We start from the raw sequence: 19,160 nt of genomic DNA, 5'->3' as shown, positions 1-19,160 counted from the left end.
AGCTCGACCTCTTCAAGTTGTTCATCCATTTTTCCAATAGAAAATGTTGAAAAGTGAAAATCACAAAAGTTTCATTTGAATCTTACAATTAGGATACAAATTACCCATATTCAACAGTTTTCATTTCATCAATTATGCTGTCAATGATGAAGTTATTATCATAGATGAACACTTCAATCTAGCAGACCACTATTATAATCTTCATGCAGTCATTGTTCACTATGGTTCTGGCGTTGAATCTGGCCATTATTACACATTGGTCAAAGATGAAACAGAATGGATTAAGTTTGACGATAGTCGTGTCACTGAGTGTTGTGGTGATGTCTTGATTTATTGGAGCCTCTGGAGACACCCTACATTTTGTTTAACGAAAGAGAGGACATTGGCAAATCAAGATATTCAGATGATGTAGTGCTGCAGGTTTTTCCGGGTTTTCCTGCAGCTGAAAAAGCAAATGCGCCACTGGAATCAATAAAGTCGCTCCCGAGCGCCAATTAATTTTGATTGTTACATAATTTCATTATTTATATTACTCCCCTATGTTATTATATATAGTAAGACACTTGTTGCGGTTGTGTAAACGATTTAGCAAACATCTCACAATAAAATTGTAACTTTAATATATTATGGGTTTTCATTAGATTTCGACCAATTTCATCACGTATCATAACGATGTGATTTTCTCAAAAAAACATTTAAATGTATAAAATCATAGGCTTTTACAGCAAGAGTACCGATTAGAGATGTCAAAATCCGGGCTGGTAATCTCTGGTTGAATGGAAGTTTTGGAATCAATCGTTCTATCTGTTACTGCGGCAGACATCATCAGTGCATGCGCCTCGACTGCAAGGACGAGTTATATATTGAAGTATGAATCAGTCGTGCTAAGAATTCAAAATATTACCTTCCTCCTTGGAATCAAAGCACATAAAACTGATGATTTATGTCATGATGAACACGACACAGATTCTATGACCATGGCATGCAAGCACCATTGTTGTTCTCTCTAATTCAAATATAACCAAAGTACAATTCAAATATTTTCATCTTTTTGGTAATTCTATTCTTTTTACTAAATATTTATGTTGTATTACATGATGGAATAATTAAGAACTTTAGTCTTTTTTTTCAAGGTTACGTGAAGTCGGAAATCTCCATTGCACAAAGATCATTTCTTTGGTTATTTATTGAAGCAGCACTGGCAACACTGAGAAGTATACCTGTGAACCTGTAGCTGAATCATGGCCGGAAGTAAACAAAAATGGTGTAAATTAGAAAACTAATGTTTTTGTCAACATTTTCGAGAATGCTTTTCTGCGTAATGGTGACACTTTGGAGGCTGATATTGTTGGTATATATATACTTCATTTCACTATTTGTTAGTAGTAGAATGCCCGTAGAAATCTTGAAGATTGAAATTCAAAGTGAAGAATAGCTCATTTTTGAGTTTTCTGTCTTTGCGTTCGTATGTTAAACATCCCTAGTGATTTTTGCCTTGGGAAAAATTGCGTTCAACAAATGTTTTGCTTGTCTATTCTGACAAATAAATGAAAATTACAAGATAACCTAGCTTTCATGTAGGTAATACAAAATGTTTTGATTATGAAGTATGTTTTTATCAAATATAACAGTGAAAAATACCCTTGATCGCAATTGTTCCACAGTAATGAATTGTTTGTGATTATCAATCAATTCATCAACCTAGGACATTCAAATGAAAGAAGATTGAAATAGGCTAATCAAAAAATACCCAAAATCAATTAGAAGTGAAACTTCAAAAAATAATTCCAAATAGGGGAAATATAGTGGAGGTATCAAATGAGCAAACTCTTTTTCCATATTTTACTGCAGAACATATTTCAAAGTAAATTATGGGAATATACTTGTCGACTGATGGAAAGAACATTGGAAACTATCCATTCCAGTAATTGTCCTTGGTCTATTAGATACAGTGCATGATTTATAGAAACTCGAATTAGTACCTTCCTAACTATTCCCTACAACATTTCCAGGTCACCTTTACAGGTAGTGAATTTGTATTCCTGTTCGATTGATGACCTAGTTATTTTGTAGAAATTCATATTGAATATAGGATAAAGAAAATACTTTTGTCCAATTTCAACTGAGTTTACTATTTGTTACGACCGGTTTCGGTTTGTTAGAATATTCTCAAGTAACTGGAAAGTAACTCAGTTACTTGAGAATGAGATCATTCTCAGTTACTTAAGAATGGTCTAACAAACCGAAACCGGTCGTAACAAATAATAAACCAAGTTAGTAGACTTATGATGTTCTGTTTGGAATCTTTGGTGTAGTAATGAATATTACTGGAGTTTTTTCCCAACACCAAATCGTTATTTTTAACACCTCGACACGTGTTTCGATCACCAAGTGATCTACTTCAAGAGGAAGATAAAACTGGATCTTCCTCTGGAAGATGATCACTTGGTGATCGAAACACGTATCGAGGTGTTAAAAATAATGAAGTGATCATCTTCAAGAGGAAGATAAAACTGGATCTTCCTCTTGAAGATCATCACTTGGTGATCGAAACACGTATTGAGGTGTTAAAAATGACGATTTGGTGTTGGGAAAAAACTCCAGTAATATACGAGTTAGTAGAATTTAGACAAAAGTATTTTCTTTATCGTATATTCAATTTGTATTATAGTGACTAGAGAGAAAACTATCTGTGATAGCAAGGTGACTATTGATGCAGATATTTTCCTTTTACTTGATAATTTATGTACTTTTCACATGAAACACTGATTTGCAATTCATTTGAGAACAAGATGCTATAAAGAGGTGGAATTTATTTAGGACAAATTAATAAAGATAATCTGGTTTGTTATATCCCAAATATTGTAATTTTTTGTGGAACTGAAAATGTAAGATGAATTTGAAATCATATATTATGATTTTTGTGTATTCAACTGATACTGTTCAAGGTCAATTATCAAGTGTTATGGCAGATCATTTGAGATGAGGCCTCCATTAAACTCACAAAACATCTCAGTTATGGGAAAGAAAGGTTTCCTAAAAATTATTCTCTCCTAAATATATACCCTTTCAATTTAATCTCAGTTATATATAAAGCTTATTACTTACAGAGACATCTTAAATGAAAACACCTAATGCTCTTAAAATCTGTAATAAGGTACTGCATCTCCTGGGTTCTGAATCAGTTGCAACCAACACACTTTTAAAAACGTTTTTTCTCTACTGAGAGGCTTCATAAGGATTACAAACTACTAAAAATGCATGGTATATATCCTTATTGATGCTCAATAGGAACTGGTTGAATTGGTTCAAATTATTCCGAAATGTTCCTTGGAACATGCTGAAAAAACTTTTTCATGACGAGAACAACAAACCATGGACAAACAATATAGCAAAAGTTGAATTGAAGGGGTTATATTTTTAGGAGTGATTAATTTTTGGAAAAGAAAGTTTTTGGCTTTCTACTACTCCATCTTGATACAAAAAACAAAGATGAGGGAATCTTCCAAGGAAAGAAAGGAAGTAATAAATTTTAAAGTAAGTAACTCTATACATGAATTGTAGATCATGCAAAGAAGTAACTTTCAGACACAAACTGAAAGAAAGTCCTCCTGAAACAGCTACTTTCATATAAACATTGAATTACACGAAAGAAAAAATTCTTTCGAAACAAATACTTCTATATGAACACTGAATTATACAGAAGATACTTTTCTCTACTCAGTTTGTATTTCAAACATTCGTTGTGGAATAAAAATCAGATATCATTCACATGAGTTCTACTTTAAATGAATGGTAATAAATTGCACTTACATGGAACACTGTCACCCTCACTGGTATACACCGATGTTTCGCCTTAAGACACTTACCACAAGGCTCTTCAGTACCAAATTGAAGAAATCTATCGAGTCACAATAATAAATTATCCAAAGAGGCCGGAGAGCCTCTCGCCCAGAATGTTATGAAAGACATTATTTTCAGGCTCCATTATAAAAAAATTGAAAAGAAATTGATATACATTTTGATGGTCGTTATCATAAAAAACAGAAGATTGTAGACACTAACAATCAAAACATCTAGACATTCAATAATTGTAATCATTTTTATTCACCATAATTTATTTTTATTTTAATTATATTTTGTATAATTGCCATTTTACTTATTGTTAATTCTTTTACCTAAATTTTCAATCCATTTCCATTCAAGTTACAATAATGAACTCTTACCTTCACATTTCATAATAATTGTTTATTTTTGTCCATATTTGATATTATCATACATTGAACTAACTCCCCTGAATATTTTGAAGCCAGTATTTTCAATATTTCATTCATATATCTTCACAAAGATTTCGAAAGTGTTTTAGACAAATGTTAACATTCAACAAAGAATCTTTTCAAAAAAATCAAAAAATTCGTTCCATTGAGTAGACGAGTAGAATTTATAAAATATGGCCTATATACGACACTGGCTATGAGTAATAACAAGCATACATCAAATGCTCAGGTGAATTTGAACGACTTATGAGAAAACATAATAGCTTTGTAAATATTGAAATTTAGTAAAATTGTAAGCAAAATCATTGCCTTACACATTCTGGAACATAATCATTATACTAATTTGAGCTTTGTATTCCCAAAATACCTAGTCATGAGGCTTTGGGTCATAGAGTATATAGGAAACCGACTGAAATGTCTGAAAAACTCCAACCAGCAGCCATGACAAAAGATTTCTCCCTGAAGAACTTATTCATCTGAAACATACTGTCAAACTGAATCTTCAGCCACACCGATGTATACCTACATCCCTTGAAGCTGCGAGTCGGCCTACATTAGAATAATGAAAATAAGTGTAAGTACCCGACTCACTGAACATACGAGAAATTGTCGCGTCAGGCAAATCTATAAATAAAATGCACTCAGATAAAGTACCTACTTTATCGAATTTGAAGAGACCCAAGTATTTGATACAACTCAGAGCTACTATCCATGGCATAGGGAAGCGATAGAAATTCCGAAACACACATAGACAATTTCAACTGATAGGAAGTGGGAATTAACAAATTATGTCTGGCTACCTGCACTACAATGCACATGTATCAGGCCATTTCATTCAGTTAAGGCCAATAAAAACGAAGCGGCACCTATCACTAATGGAATAAAACAGTAGGTCCAAACCTTGAAAGATGTAGTATAAGGATAAATAGAGCACTTTGCCCGTTACCTCACCACCTTTAATAATGCCTACCGCAGTCGTAGATGAAACGTCATGCATAAACACGGAATATAGCTTTTTACATATTTTAGTGTTTGTATCATATGCAAATTGAAAAGAAATTGATATACATTTTGATGGTCGTTATCATAAAAATGTATCATATGCAAATCTATTAAATAAGCTGTTCTACACCAGTCTATCAATTAGCCACATGCAAAATAAGCTGCACAATTAGCTGGAAGTGTGTATTTTTAAGATATTTGAGAAAAACTTGTTTGTGCTTTCAAAATATTAACATTAAGACAATACAATCACAGTTTGAGTGTGGTACAAGTTTTAAGCTTGGTTCAAAAAAAAATCAAGGTTTGCAAGGCGACTTCGTTGAAGTCCTAAATGTTGGAAATACTAAAGAGATGTCTGCATAATTATGCAATCAAGCAAAATAATTTTTTCATATGGAATGATTTTAAATTGACGTTCTATACAACTGGATAAATTTTCCCAGGTACAGGTAATTTTTCAGGTGTTGGTAAAAGTGTGGTTGTTCATAATAATGGAATGTTACAAGAGTGCTTGACAGGCTATAAAAAAATGCCAGAGAGTGAAATATAAGAAAAATTTACCAACAACTATTGGAAAATAGTTTCAATTTTACGATAATATAAAAAGTTGAAGACGACACAAAAGTTCTTATTGAAAATATTGCAAAATTTTGGATTGAACCCTTTCCTCCAAATAAGCAGGAAGAAGCTTCAGAACAATTTGTAAATAATGTTACTATGGAATCTGATTAAATGATCTGCCCTACCATTACAATTGTGTAATACAAACATTTCATATTTTGTCATTTATACTTTTTTATTTCTTTTTCTTGCACGATGGTGATAAATTATTTACGTTTTTCATTATTAAATAATGCCTGACTTTCATATTACCAAAATTATTATTAATATGCACAATTTAATTCTGTTAATCTAATAAGAAATTCAGTTAGAATCTTGTTTTGTTAAACTAGGTTTAACATTCGATTGTACAATGGATTACAATATTTGAACCAGGTTTTAAATTGACTGAAGTCCAACTCAACTTTTACAACTGGGCCAGATATATAAACCAGATAACTAATCTTCTACACAATTCAATATTCATATAAAGTAGTTCTTTCGTAAGGCTTTTTCACATTTTCAGTCTTGTTGGTGATAGTCGATAATCAAAAAAGGCCTTTTCACGTTTCAAAATATTGAGTGGGTTACTGACATCAGAAAAACTATTATTGACTGGTACCTCAATAAATGTGCATCTTTACCACATCAACTTCAAAAATTTAAATTTTTTACTGAATTTAAGATTTTAGCTCTTTTCTGATCAAATCTATAGAATAACTAATCTCACTCAATTTCTCCCAAAGTCAAACACTAACTGGTTGTTATGTTTACCTAATGTCTTTTGGCTGTTTCTTACCTTTTCAGAAGTAAGGTATAAAACTACTTGTATATGGCAGTGATAAGCAAGGAAGGTTATTACTGGCATATACTATTGTAACCATATCTCAAAATATTTAAAATACCCTTCACAACTGATGATCAAGTACCAACTTTCTGACATTGGAAAACGTCATTTCTATGTCAAATAAATATATTCAATTTCAGGAATTCTCATGATGTCCTATAACCCACAAAATGAACAAATTATAGTACGTTCTGATGGGAACATAACGGTATTTGGACTGAACAACCACTTTAAGACAGATATGCCTAGCAAATTAATATCGATTACAGCACCAGATGAATACAAATACACGATTCATAAAGTGAACAAAGTTCTCAAGAAAAACCTATCAATTAACATCAAAATACTACTCTGCAGTTGTATATGTTTTTGTTGTACGCTTGGATTTTCCATATGGCCGTCCGTAATGATCAACAGAAAGACAAAACGCCAAGTGAGGAATATACTGAAGGAAGAAAACGAACGAATATACCATCAACTTGGTCTACACTGGAGTTTAGGAAAAAAAAGTTTTGGACCTTTACCAACAGTGGAGTATGTGTTACAAATAGATTTTTTAAGTAAACCCCAATTGTATTTGCCTGATGGATGACATGAAAAAAGTATAGGTGTCATAGTGTTTAGGTAAATATATCTCGATTTAAGGTGATTTTTTCATTATTTGATTACGGATTGAGCGATCAACATGTTAGTGTTTTACAACGAGAATATTAGTTTACATCAAATACATGTACAGAATGTGAAATGACTTCAGTTCATCATTGCTATTTTAGAATCTACATTGGGAAAAAAATTGGTAATAAATGTCCTGAAGAAGTTTAGTTCATTGAAACATTATGCCAATTTGGCACTTCTGAGTTGAATCTAGATTGTGGTTAATTTTTTTTTTTTAGGGAACGCATATACTTTCCTATTTTGTCTATGAAAGCATCGAAAAATGACATCATGTATTAAAGGTACTTTGAAAAATATGTTCAAATCAAGTAGTACATAGATAGAATTTTATTAATTAGAAATGTAGTGTTAGATTTTGCCTTCTATGATAAACAAAAGTCATTTTATGTGTAAGGATAGCAGATGTTATTGACATTTTTAGGAATTTTCACTTTCCACAATCTGGCACAAATAAAAATTGTGATGCAAAACTTTATACAGGTGTAGAAAGAAAAAACTTTTAGCTTACTTTGATAAATTACAACATAAATTCAATACATTTTTCACAAAGAAAATGTGTTCAATATCAACTTGTTGTATTCAATCATTTTACATATAAAGAAAAACAAAAATCTGCCTACATCTTCTGAAATAAGACTATTATTTTTGGTAACAGAAATCTGCAAGAAGTACGAAAAAAATAGTATAAAAACCATCGAAACTAAACTAGCTGAATTATATTATTATTAATAACAATTCGTATGCTTAAATCACTTGAAATAGCTAATGTTTAGCGAAACATGTTGTGATATATTTTTTCAATAAAGTTTATGGAGATCAAATCGTTTAGGTGTATTTTGTGAAATTACTATGGATCTTCATCAAGTAACAGACGAATCAATCAGAAAATTCGTATGCTATTCGATATATGCTCAATCTGACTTATAATAATAATAACAGAATTTATCCATCAATCAAAAGATTATACAAGACATCATACATACATACACATATAAAACTTATCAGATTAGTAAAAAAAAGAAAGTAACCTAAGTTAGAGAGAATATTAAAGCAAAGTTTAGTAAACTGGTATCTTAACGGCACCATCACTTGATAAAGGTTGATAAAAACCAGAAATTATGAAAACTACTATGGACCAAAATTCTGAAACCTATGAGGTGTATTCTTACTGAAAGATTCCTAAAAATAATGAAAGAACTGCTTGTCAGAAAAGTGTATTATAACAGTGGAGAAGTCCTATCTGATGATGTAGTCTCTTTTCTGCCAGTGTTGCAGTAACAAATGGCCAAAAGTATTTTATATATTTTTAATTTGTAACCATGTCTGTGTTTACGACAAAGCTCTTTCTGACTTGTGTAAACATAAAAGTGTATAGACATGAAGTGTATTGAATTTTGTTTCTTTCTTATATACAATAGATCCCAGAAGCCATATAATGAATTCAGACATCTGATCGTGACCTGCAATTGCACAATAATAAGGCTATTGTATAGCAAAACACATGTTGCGGTTTTGTAAACTATCTAATGGAAATCTGAAAATAAAGAGTTACTTGATTAACTTTTTTGTGGTAATGGTTTCTTATGTTGGGCAAGTTAAGAACTGCTTATATAATATTTTTACCGGATGGTATGAAGCTGAAATATCTCAATATCGCCACCTGCATTGTCTTGTATGTCGTCTAAGAACAGATTATATTCAATACAATTAAATAATTATCACTACAATTTATTTGCTAAGAAGAAAGTTGTTATATTTACGATTTTGTTTTAAACAGTTCATTCCACTCTCTACACGACTTTTCTCTGGCAAGTTTTTATTAGATCATGACTCATAAATTATTTTGTCTCAAGTCAATGTAAACTGTTTTCTTCATAATTTATACAGGGGTCCTTCGAAATGAAACAAAAATTCAAAAAAACAAAACTGCAAGATATAGGTATTTGGTATTTTATTTAAATGACAAAGGGAGATTTTTTCCGAAAATTCAAGATTACTTACTGCTAACCAAAAAACATGCTTCTTTGAGAAAAACAATGGAATTATGCAAAAACTCATAGGGGTGAACTAAAAATTTGCTGTGCCTAAAGCTAAAGTTCCCCTTCACATTTTTTTTTCAAATTGTGGAAAGTTCAAATCACCTATATTACTAAAATTTAGGAATGGTGAAAAAATATCTATCACTCTTTGTATTCCATTCAATTATCTTTGATATGGAATGAAGTACCAGAAGGCTTTTTTTATATTCTGATTAGTTTCAAAAAAATACCTAGTATTCAGGAAATTTAGATTTTAAACTACATTTGCAATGTTGTGTTTTAATTATTGCTTCTATTTCAAAAGTGAAAAATGTGTTTACTATTATTTAAATTCGTGTTAATTTAGTCATCAGCTGCTCTCAAAAGTTGTCGTGGACTTGTGCGAGCTAAGAATACACTTCATCAACGACACAAAACAAAAGTGCGTCCAAAGCATTGGACATACAAAAAAGCAAGAGAGTTGCACTAGATTCCAAACTGTGGTATCTGATAAGTTCAGAAAAAATAATGAAAATTTTCACAATTTTTACGGTTATAACAAAACTGCCTAATTAATTTCATTCACAATTGAGCACCTTCTGTGAATTCCTAAATAGCAATGTTGGATAGACAAAAAAATATATTATTTAATTTTGTCACAGACCTCTGATGAATTAATAAAACATTGTCACCTATGGAAAGTAATCAAGTGTACCTGATTAAAATATTCAGTACAAAAATTCTGAAATTTTAGTGAATTTAAAAAATAGGTTGAAACTCAATAATACAGTTTATTGTATGATTTTCACTTTAACGGGTTTTACAAAAACCGTTACAAGTGTTTCGCTATACAATAGCTTTCTCAAATAATAAGTTACTTCTAAAACACAACTATTTTATACTTTAACATACTTGAAAAGGTCAGGTATAAATTCACTAACTATATGACTAAATTAAATTTTCGAAAGTAGGGTAATTATACTTAACTTTCCTTACCTGGAAATAAACAGATTCAATAATGTCGAATTGTTGAGTTTGATTGTTTATAAGATATTGAGAGTTTTAAGTTTAGGTGTATGTGTAAATTAATGTTCATTAAGAATAACAAAAATAAACGTTCAGTTTCAGAAAAATCGGGAGTATATAAATTATCATGTGGGTCATGTCCGATGTTTTATATAGGTCAAACTGGACGAACGTTCAAAGCCTGCATAAAGAATAACAGAAATAGTTTCCAGAAAGTAAAAATAAACTCCACATAATCACAGAAGGATCTAAGTTCAACCATGAATTCAAGCCCCTCCATTTCCAGAAGAAAGATTTAAAGCTTAACCTGGTGGAGAGTATGGAAATAAACAATTTTAAAAACTCTCAATATCTTATGAGCAATCAAACTGAACAGAATAATTCGCCATTTTTGAATCTGTTTATTTCCTGGTAAGAAAAGTTAAGTATAATTACAGTACTTTCGAATTTATTCATATAGTTGATGAATTTATACCTGGCCTTTTCAGGTATTCATTCATTAGAAAGTAGGCATACACGTAGGTAATATGTTAAGAGTATAAAATAGTTGTAATTTAGAAGTAGCATATTATTTTACGCTCGAGAAAGCTATTGTATAGCGAAACACGTGTCGCGGTTTTTGTAAAACCCGTTATAGTGAAAATCATACAATATTATTGAGTTTCAATATGGATTTTCATCAAGTATCAGTTCTATTCAATTAAAATTGGTTATTAAATTGATGGATGTAGCCGCTACTACGTGGTGGGAAATCATAATGAAGAAAAGAGAAATAAAACTTTCTGTTTTTTACCACTTTTAAAAGTGGTAAAAAACATAAAAAGTTTCATTTCTCTTTTCCTCATTAAAGTTGGTTAATATCTGATGTTTACCAATCAGACAAGCAATGTATCTAGTTTCTAGCAGTCAATCCCTTGGCGGACAATAATTTTTTTATAATGGTCACAATGTTTCAAGATCACACAACTTGAACATTGTTAAAATCATTATGTTCGCACATTATTCAAATTACCTATAGTCTGTTTCAATAATAATGTAGAGTAAATTCTCAGAACACTAATTTTCGAAACCTCGAAATACAAAGGCCTGCATAATATACAAATACTATGTATGATTTAAATATGAAAATATTTCAGAGTTTAAAATGAATGTTTTCGTAATTTGTTAGTATTTGAAATTATAGAATTATAGGTTTCTATTGTTATTTATAAGTTTTGATATTTCCAAAACTACCTACCTTAAATTTAATATATACTTGAGTTTAATATAGAGTGTTGAGAAATCTGAACAACTATACTAAAACAAATTAAAACGAAAAATATATAAAATATTACGATTTATTTAATTAAAATTATATAAACAATGTTAATTAGCGAAAATGTAAAATGAACTTTTGAACCACAGTTTACAGTGTTATGCTTCCTCATATTCTGTTTCAGACAATTCGTTGTCCTCTGCAAGAGAAATTATTATAGGCTTTATTCTGCTATCAATAATATTATCAAGCTCCCACATATTTTTCTCAACTTCCATAACCAGAATTATACATTTTTTCCAATTTTCTGTCGTTACTTCAGATATTGATTTATGGAAAAGATAGGTCAGATCTGATAATTCATAATTTGTTTTACTTCGAGCAATAATACCGTTGACTTGAGTCCATATCAATTCAATTAGATTCAGCTCATGATGATAGGGTGGTAGGCGAAGTACTTCAATTCCTCTTTTTTTGGCTGTCTCCTCAACGACATATTTTTTAAATTTCCTTCTGGAATGTTGGCAATGGCTAATAATTCTGCTTTTGTCATTGTATCGTTGAATATTAATTTCTTAGAAATTAACGAAGTTGCAATTTCATTTTTCTTGCATTGAGTAGTAGGTAGCTCAACTAATCTGGATTAGTAACTCATAATGTATATCACAATAGCTGAACTTTAAGGTATAAATTTAATCATTTGTTCGAAATATTCTTCGAACAAAAGTAGACCCTCATCGAGAATCCATTTACACAACCAATATGGGTAACAATTAGTCGTCAACCCTTATGTCTTGGTTTCTTGAGACCAGTTGCACATTCTTGTAGAAATGCTTCTAGAGCTGTTTTTGTCTTTCCAAAGTCTTCCTACAGAATGTTCCACCCATGTTACGTCTAAATAATAAACGTTCTCGTTTTCTGTCCAATTTTTTTTTTCTTCGGTATGTCCAAAATACAATATCTTCGGAATTGACAAGCATCGACAAGTTTTGTTCTACTTTTTGTGGGCAAATCAGGGTCATTGGTAATAACTTGTAAAACTTTATCTAAAGTTGGTATTTGTTTGTTAAAAAAATAATGGATATCCTACGAACTGCATTATTTACCAGCTTCACTTTTGTTAATTTTGGTTTCTCTGAACTCGATTTGGGTGAGGTTATACCAGCCGATTTTTCTTTTCGAATTATACATACAATTGATTTTCCACATAACATTGCTGTAGATATTTCAACTATATATACTTTCAACAATATTGGAAGGATTCTGTTGTTTAAAATAATTGTAGACATACTGTATAACGCTCATTTCGTTAAGTGATAAATGGTGCAACTTCAATTTTTTCACTGAACTATAATCACAATTACGTCAAATCGCTTCACTTGCCTATAATCGACTGGACAAAACTATTTTGATATTAATGAAGGAACCCAAACAAATAATGTAACTCCTGAAAATACCCTGTGACCAGGATAATACTCATTAGCCTATTATTCTAACAATAGCAAGTAAATACATTTTATGATAATCTGGGTGATGTGCGAAATTTTATATTTAAATAGTCCAAATTAATGAAAATTAGGCTGAAATATTACTGTTGTGTGATGAACACACATACCAAAATTTGCACACCGATTTAGTTTGTTTTCTGAGTATTTATTCTTTGTTATTCTTGAAATATACTATAATTTATTCTGTAATTACTAAAGAACAATCCACTAGACATTTATTGCAAAATTATTATTTCTTATATTTTTTTTCTGATTTTTTTCCTAAGTTGTTTATATATATTGATGTTGAAAAAAATGTTGCTCGTAGAATAATTTTTAAATAAGAACATCCACCAAGATTGGATCATAAACATGTCAGCTAGTACCTAACAAAATCTTCTACTTACCTACATATGTGTAGTTATTTAAAGAAAAAATGTTGAGTCATGAGTTATGTTGATTATAGAACAGGAAAATTGATAATGTTAATTTGTATACATAGTTAAATACTTTGCAAAATTATCACCCAGAATATGTTTTACTACCATGAGAGTGTTCTTGTTCTCCTGCAACAGAAATTTCAACTGTTCCACCAAAAAAATGTTAATTAGTAGTATCCAGCAAAACTCCTCCCACACACCAGAACTACGACGTTCTCCTCGACCCGTGTTCCACACAGAAAAAAGTCATTCAATGAGAGAATCAAACATCAACAAGCAGCCTTGATAGTCAGAAACTTTGAAGAAAGGTTAGGGACTTGTGTATCTGCTACAAATACTGTGTATTCAACTGGTATAGCATGCTTGATTACATATTTTTCGTTTCAACTCGTTCACTGGATCAAGAAATAATTTTTTCAAGAGAAAAGTGCAAAAATAAAATAATTATATTTGCAAAAAAAGTTACTTTGTTGAACCTGTTGACAACCACGAGTGCATCCTTATAATACAATATATGCTATGGTATTGTTAAAATTACTATTTTGTACTTTATATTATTCGGTGGGTTATTTTTTCCTATTTTTACACTCCCAACAGGTGGAGAGAAAACGCTTTTTGTTTGTAAATAGAAGTTTCGGAAAGTGAAAAGTATAGTATTTCATTAATTCTTTTTGTTTTGCATTACTGTTTACATCCAAGTAATTTCAATTCAAGGTCCTGTTATTGAAAATTTTACATAAGTGGTATTTCAACTGTGATTTGTTTTGTTTTCATTTTTCTATCTAGAGAGTGATAACTCCTTCAAGAGGACCTCAATGACCCTTCTAAAATTCGAGCTATATGAAATATGTCTAACAATTCCATTTATGTGAGAAAAAGGAACACCGTTCGGATTTATAATTATATTGAAGACTTTTTTTTTTATATGAAGAGCGTCGTTGGCTAGGGTCGGTCATTAGTCTCTAGGTAGGCTATGTTAATAAGCTCCTGAATCACTTAAGGAATCATATATAATTGCAATCTTGTCAGCCAGATAATGTATCAGAATCAATCCACCTTCAATTCCCGTGAGAAAAATATTTAGTCAAAAGTCATCATAAGTTGGGCACACCAACACTTGGACCAATTCTCAGATATCGAGTACTATTATAATTACAAATATAACATATTAAAAATATTAAATTTTAATGAAACTCAATAATAAATACCAAAAAAACCATTTAAAAACTTTAACAAATTTTTACATTTCAAAGCTGAGTTATGTTCACATCGTTACTTTTGGGGGCATGTGTAGAATGTAGTTGCTCTCATCATTTAAACTATCCCAACGATACCTGAAGGCATAGAAGTAACAATAAGTGATACAGGATACTTGAAATAGGCAGAAGTGAATGGCCTATATTTCAAACAGCTATTATGAGCCTTCGTTTTGCTTCCTATCATTCATGATTATGGTTGCATTGATTGCAACCATAATCAGTGGTTTATTCATCTTGATGATTCACCGATGACTGGTGGTTTCTAGTTTGTATGTTGTATTTATGTTGACTGAGGTGGTCCATCTCTCTTGTTGATGCGTCGCCATTGGCCGAAGTGTTATTATCAATGACGTAACATTGCATTGTCTCTCTTGTTGATGCATTGCTATTGGCCGAAGTGTTATTACCTGTTAATGACGTAACGTTGCATTGCATTGTTGCCAACAGAGCAATGATGTTACGTCATTAATAGGTAATAACACTTCGGCCAATAGTGACGCATCAACAAGAGAGACGGTCTACCTGAGTCAACATAAATACCACCTAGGAACTAGAAATCACCAGTCATCGGTGAATCATCAAGATGAATAAACCTCTGAAGAAGCCAGCCACTCGTGCTGGCAAAACATTAGGATGCAGTTTCAAACTACGACGGCCTTCAAACCCAAATGAAGATAGTAATACTGAAAATTTCGGCCGCGAAAGCATTAACCATCTTACTTAAAGAGGTCTATAGATTTAGTTGCTTGGAATATCACTATTGATGTCATAAGATTCAAAATATCATTTGGATTTCAGTAACTTCTGATAATCATAGTCGTTGGTTTAGATTGAAAAAAAACTGAAAGAATCAAGAACAAAATGGATGAATACCAAGACAATGAGTAGTTGACAGATGAGATAAATGCAGATGAAATTTAAATGCCTGTCTTGAGAGTTCTAGATTTTTCCGTTAATTTCAACTATAATAAAAAATAACTTTTTATTAGTATCTAACTGCACTTCGAGTTAGCTTCAGTGAAATAAGGTTTCATTGTTTCACTCTTAAAATTGGAATCAACCTGATGAATCCAATATACTCAACTCTTAATAGTTAACCTTCTGCTCGTTTCCAAAAATGTCTATTTTGGCCAACTCCTTCAGAATTAGAACATTGTATAATGTCATTCAGAAGTTAATGCATTCTTATAGATATCAAAAATGTAGTTTCTACCTATAAAAAATATACATGCACTACTTTGAATCCGGTCAACTTACTGACTGAACAATTCTCGTGAAAAACCTTTACTTGATTGAGTACTCTAGGAACTCTACAAATCATTTCCAATGAATCGAAGTGATGAACCATTATTTTCCAAAAATTTTTTTCATTTGGTACATACTGTAATTCTTGGAGAATGATTTCAATTATTTTCGTCATAAAGTTACCTTGAAGCAATTTTGAAAAATTCTCATTTAAACTTTGTCATTTTCCCCGTTATTATTACATTCTTTCAGCTTTGAAAAGAATGTGTGAATCAGAATACTCAAAATAAAATCATTGCTAATGAAACGTTCTTCTAGGTTTATAAAATTTTGGAAACCAAAGTCATCAGAATCAGTTTGTATACTAAAATATTCTTACCAAAATTTTTTTGTATAAACCATCTATACTATCATCATCAAAAGGCAATGCTCCCACCAACAGAGTATACAGCAACACTCCCATAGCCCATATGTCTACTTCAGTTCCTAAATACTGTTTTCCCAATACCAGCTCAGGAGCAGCATAAGTAGGAGATCCGCATGATGTACTCAAAGGATTTTCCATGCCTCCTTCAGGTTTTGCACACAAGCCAAAATCAATTAGTTTCAAATTTTGATGCTTATCAAGGAGTATATTTTCCTGTAACGAAAATTAAAGTACAGATACGCCTAATTCTAACCAATAAGTTTTTTCTTCATATAAATATGTTTGATTCAGATCCCACTGACTGAGAACACCCCAGTTAGGCTATATAAAAAAAGTTTAAAGCTGTTTTGATTTGCCATAAAAATGATATCAATGTTACTTGAGTTAATAATGATGAATTCTTAATAGGTCCATCAAGATTTATTCTCTATTGACTGGAATGGGGACTCTCCTACGATAAATGATGCCAATATCAGCTTCTATACAAGTTCGTGAATGGCTGAAAAATAATGTCTGAAATACTCAGTGAATATTATTATGCACAATATATGTAGTTTTTCACTATTATGGAAACCATGAAATCCCTCTTGGCAGCTTTTGATCATATTTGAGGTTGGGATTTCAGAAAACCTACAATAAGTAACCTAAATCACAGTCTTCTTCAGATTTTATTTCGAACAAATTGTTTCTTCCTATTTGTACTCGAATATAAACAAGGTTGTCTGAGGAAATTGCAAAAATATGCATGTGAGCAGGAGGTACCGAAACATAGAAAATAACACAATACATTGTGATATTGCTTCATAATGAAATATTTATTCAAAATTGAAATTCCATTGTAGCAATTGATTGAAAATATATTTTCTGAATTCAAGAAATCGAGAGTTTTTTCATCATTCCAGGTAATTATTTTCAAGACAATCTTGTATGTATGTACATGTATGTGTGATATTAATATTAGTTGTTAGTCAAATGTTACATAGATAAGTTTGAATATTTACTCTTAGATGATAGAATTGCTTATGTTATGTTTTCAAATCACTGAAATTATTTCAAATTTGTTTCATTCAATTGAAACACATGTTGTTTTACTATTTTTAACTATAATGCATTTTAAAAGTGTTTGTAAATAATTTTAATATGTATGACTAGAATAGGTGTTTACAGTTCATCTGTTCAAACATGCATAGAAGTTTCCTGAGTAATGTTGCTGTTAAAATATAAACATTGTCATTTTTGTACGATCTGTAAAATATGGTGAATTTTCCAAAATACAGCAGTACACTTTTCACAGTTTTTATTGTTTGTTGGTTAATGAGTAGATGTAGAAAATTGTTTTGATTGTCAGATATCCTTAATGATCAAGTATCATTTGGCTCAGAATTATAACTGAAACATTTTTTGAAGCCACAACAAATATTTTGAAAATTATTCCGAGTCGAAGACGAGGAAAAAACTTCTGAATAGTGATGTACTGTGAATGTTTACATCTTTTGGTATTTGTCAAATAAAAAATAAATAAATGTTAACTATAAACAGAAGTGTTTGCAATAGACATTACCTATTTGAATGTAAATATATACAAACCAACCACTTTTATTAGTATAATTTAGCAATGTATTTTTTCACTTCTTGATATAATTGAACTAATATATTTAGTGAAACACAGGTATAATTAACCAAACCTTGTTATCATTTAACAAAAAATGTACAATCATTGATTTGCCTCAAGAAGGAATATTTGAATCGAAAGGGGGATATTTTTTGGAGAGTTTCCAAAAAGAAAAAAAACTCCCGAAGAAAGCAATTAAGTTCCAAATACACTTCACAATCTGAAAGAAAAAGTCTTTTCACAAGAACATTCGATTGCACAAAAGAAAAAGTTCTTTTGAAACAACTAGTTCATATGAACATTGAATTATACGAATAATACTTTTTTCCATTGACATTAAACGTCAATTTTAGTGACTTTCGTCGATCATGGGAATGAATGCCTAGACTATAAAAAATAACTTTTTCTTCAACTCTTAACAATAATTTTCAAATCAAAATACAGAACATAACAAAAATGTAAGTAAATGAAATTCTATAATATTAATGATTGTTGTGGATATTGATAGTAATGTGCGCACAATTTTTCAACATATTTCCACTGACTTAATAATCTGTTTTGCCATTTGTAATAATAGTATAATTATTTTTATTCATTTGTGAAGTACTGCTAAAACCGACGATATTTCCTTTGGGGTCCGTGAAAAATCACTAACATTTGTTTTTGACGTTGTAAAAAGACTCACAGTTCAATATACCTATTTGGATATAGTATTGTTAATATGCAAAAGTAATCTTTATAATAGAATACGTTTACTATAAAGTCGAAAATTTCAATGCATTCGATAATTCTGCAAAGTAAGCCAGTAAAACTTATTACAGTAATTCGTAAATTTTCTATAACATATTTCAGTTTTCAGGATTTTGTAGACAAATTATATTCTGCTTCTTTTTCCCAATCTTCAATTTCAAGAGGAGATCACTTTCCATTATTTAGGAAAATATAAAAGTTTTGTTAGAAGGTTTAAACACAGAATAATCTCCTCTCCAA

At 30.7% G+C, this 19,160-nt stretch overlaps 2 protein-coding genes across 6 annotated transcripts in view; one reads left to right on the top strand and one right to left on the bottom strand.

The window, feature by feature from the left end:
• LOC111508614 (maternal embryonic leucine zipper kinase) overlaps positions 1-19,160 on the bottom strand; it is a 177,806-nt gene that overhangs the window by 138,348 nt on the left and 20,298 nt on the right. For 2 of the 3 annotated variants that reach the window (XM_074171800.1, XM_074171799.1), the window contains exon 3: positions 16,511-16,771. In XM_074171800.1, the coding sequence (XP_074027901.1) occupies positions 16,511-16,771 (261 nt within the window). Of the gene's footprint in view, positions 1-16,510; positions 16,772-16,937; positions 17,069-19,160 lie in introns of those variants that run through there. The other variant, XM_074171801.1, reaches the window with a different exon arrangement.
• LOC111508615 (cysteine-rich hydrophobic domain-containing protein 2) lies at positions 1,195-17,849 on the top strand. Of its 3 annotated transcripts, none has more exons than XM_023164180.2 (3): positions 1,195-1,351; positions 6,867-7,350; positions 16,967-17,849. In XM_023164180.2, exon 2 carries the CDS (start codon positions 6,875-6,877, stop codon positions 7,316-7,318), a length of 444 nt encoding a protein of 147 aa, XP_023019948.2. In that variant the 5' UTR covers positions 1,195-1,351; positions 6,867-6,874; the 3' UTR covers positions 7,319-7,350; positions 16,967-17,849. The 3 variants fall into 3 exon arrangements, with proteins under 3 accessions (XP_023019948.2, XP_074027903.1, XP_023019950.2); XM_074171802.1 differs by lacking the exon at positions 16,967-17,849 and adding an exon at positions 8,057-8,424; XM_023164182.2 differs by having other exon boundaries at positions 1,196-1,347.

The sequence above is a fragment of the Leptinotarsa decemlineata genome, unplaced genomic scaffold, assembly GCF_025532065.1.
Source record: "Leptinotarsa decemlineata unplaced genomic scaffold, Ldec_3_MD MMD2_tig00000035_RagTag_RagTag, whole genome shotgun sequence".
Taxonomy (NCBI): Eukaryota; Metazoa; Arthropoda; class Insecta; order Coleoptera; family Chrysomelidae; genus Leptinotarsa; species Leptinotarsa decemlineata.
This window is presented reverse-complemented; position numbering and strand designations above follow the sequence as displayed.

Excerpts from the sequence above, each read along its gene's own strand:
- LOC111508615 (XM_023164180.2), top strand. The coding sequence starts at position 6,875 with ATGATGTCCTATAACCCACAAAATGAACAAATTATAGTACGTTCTGAT.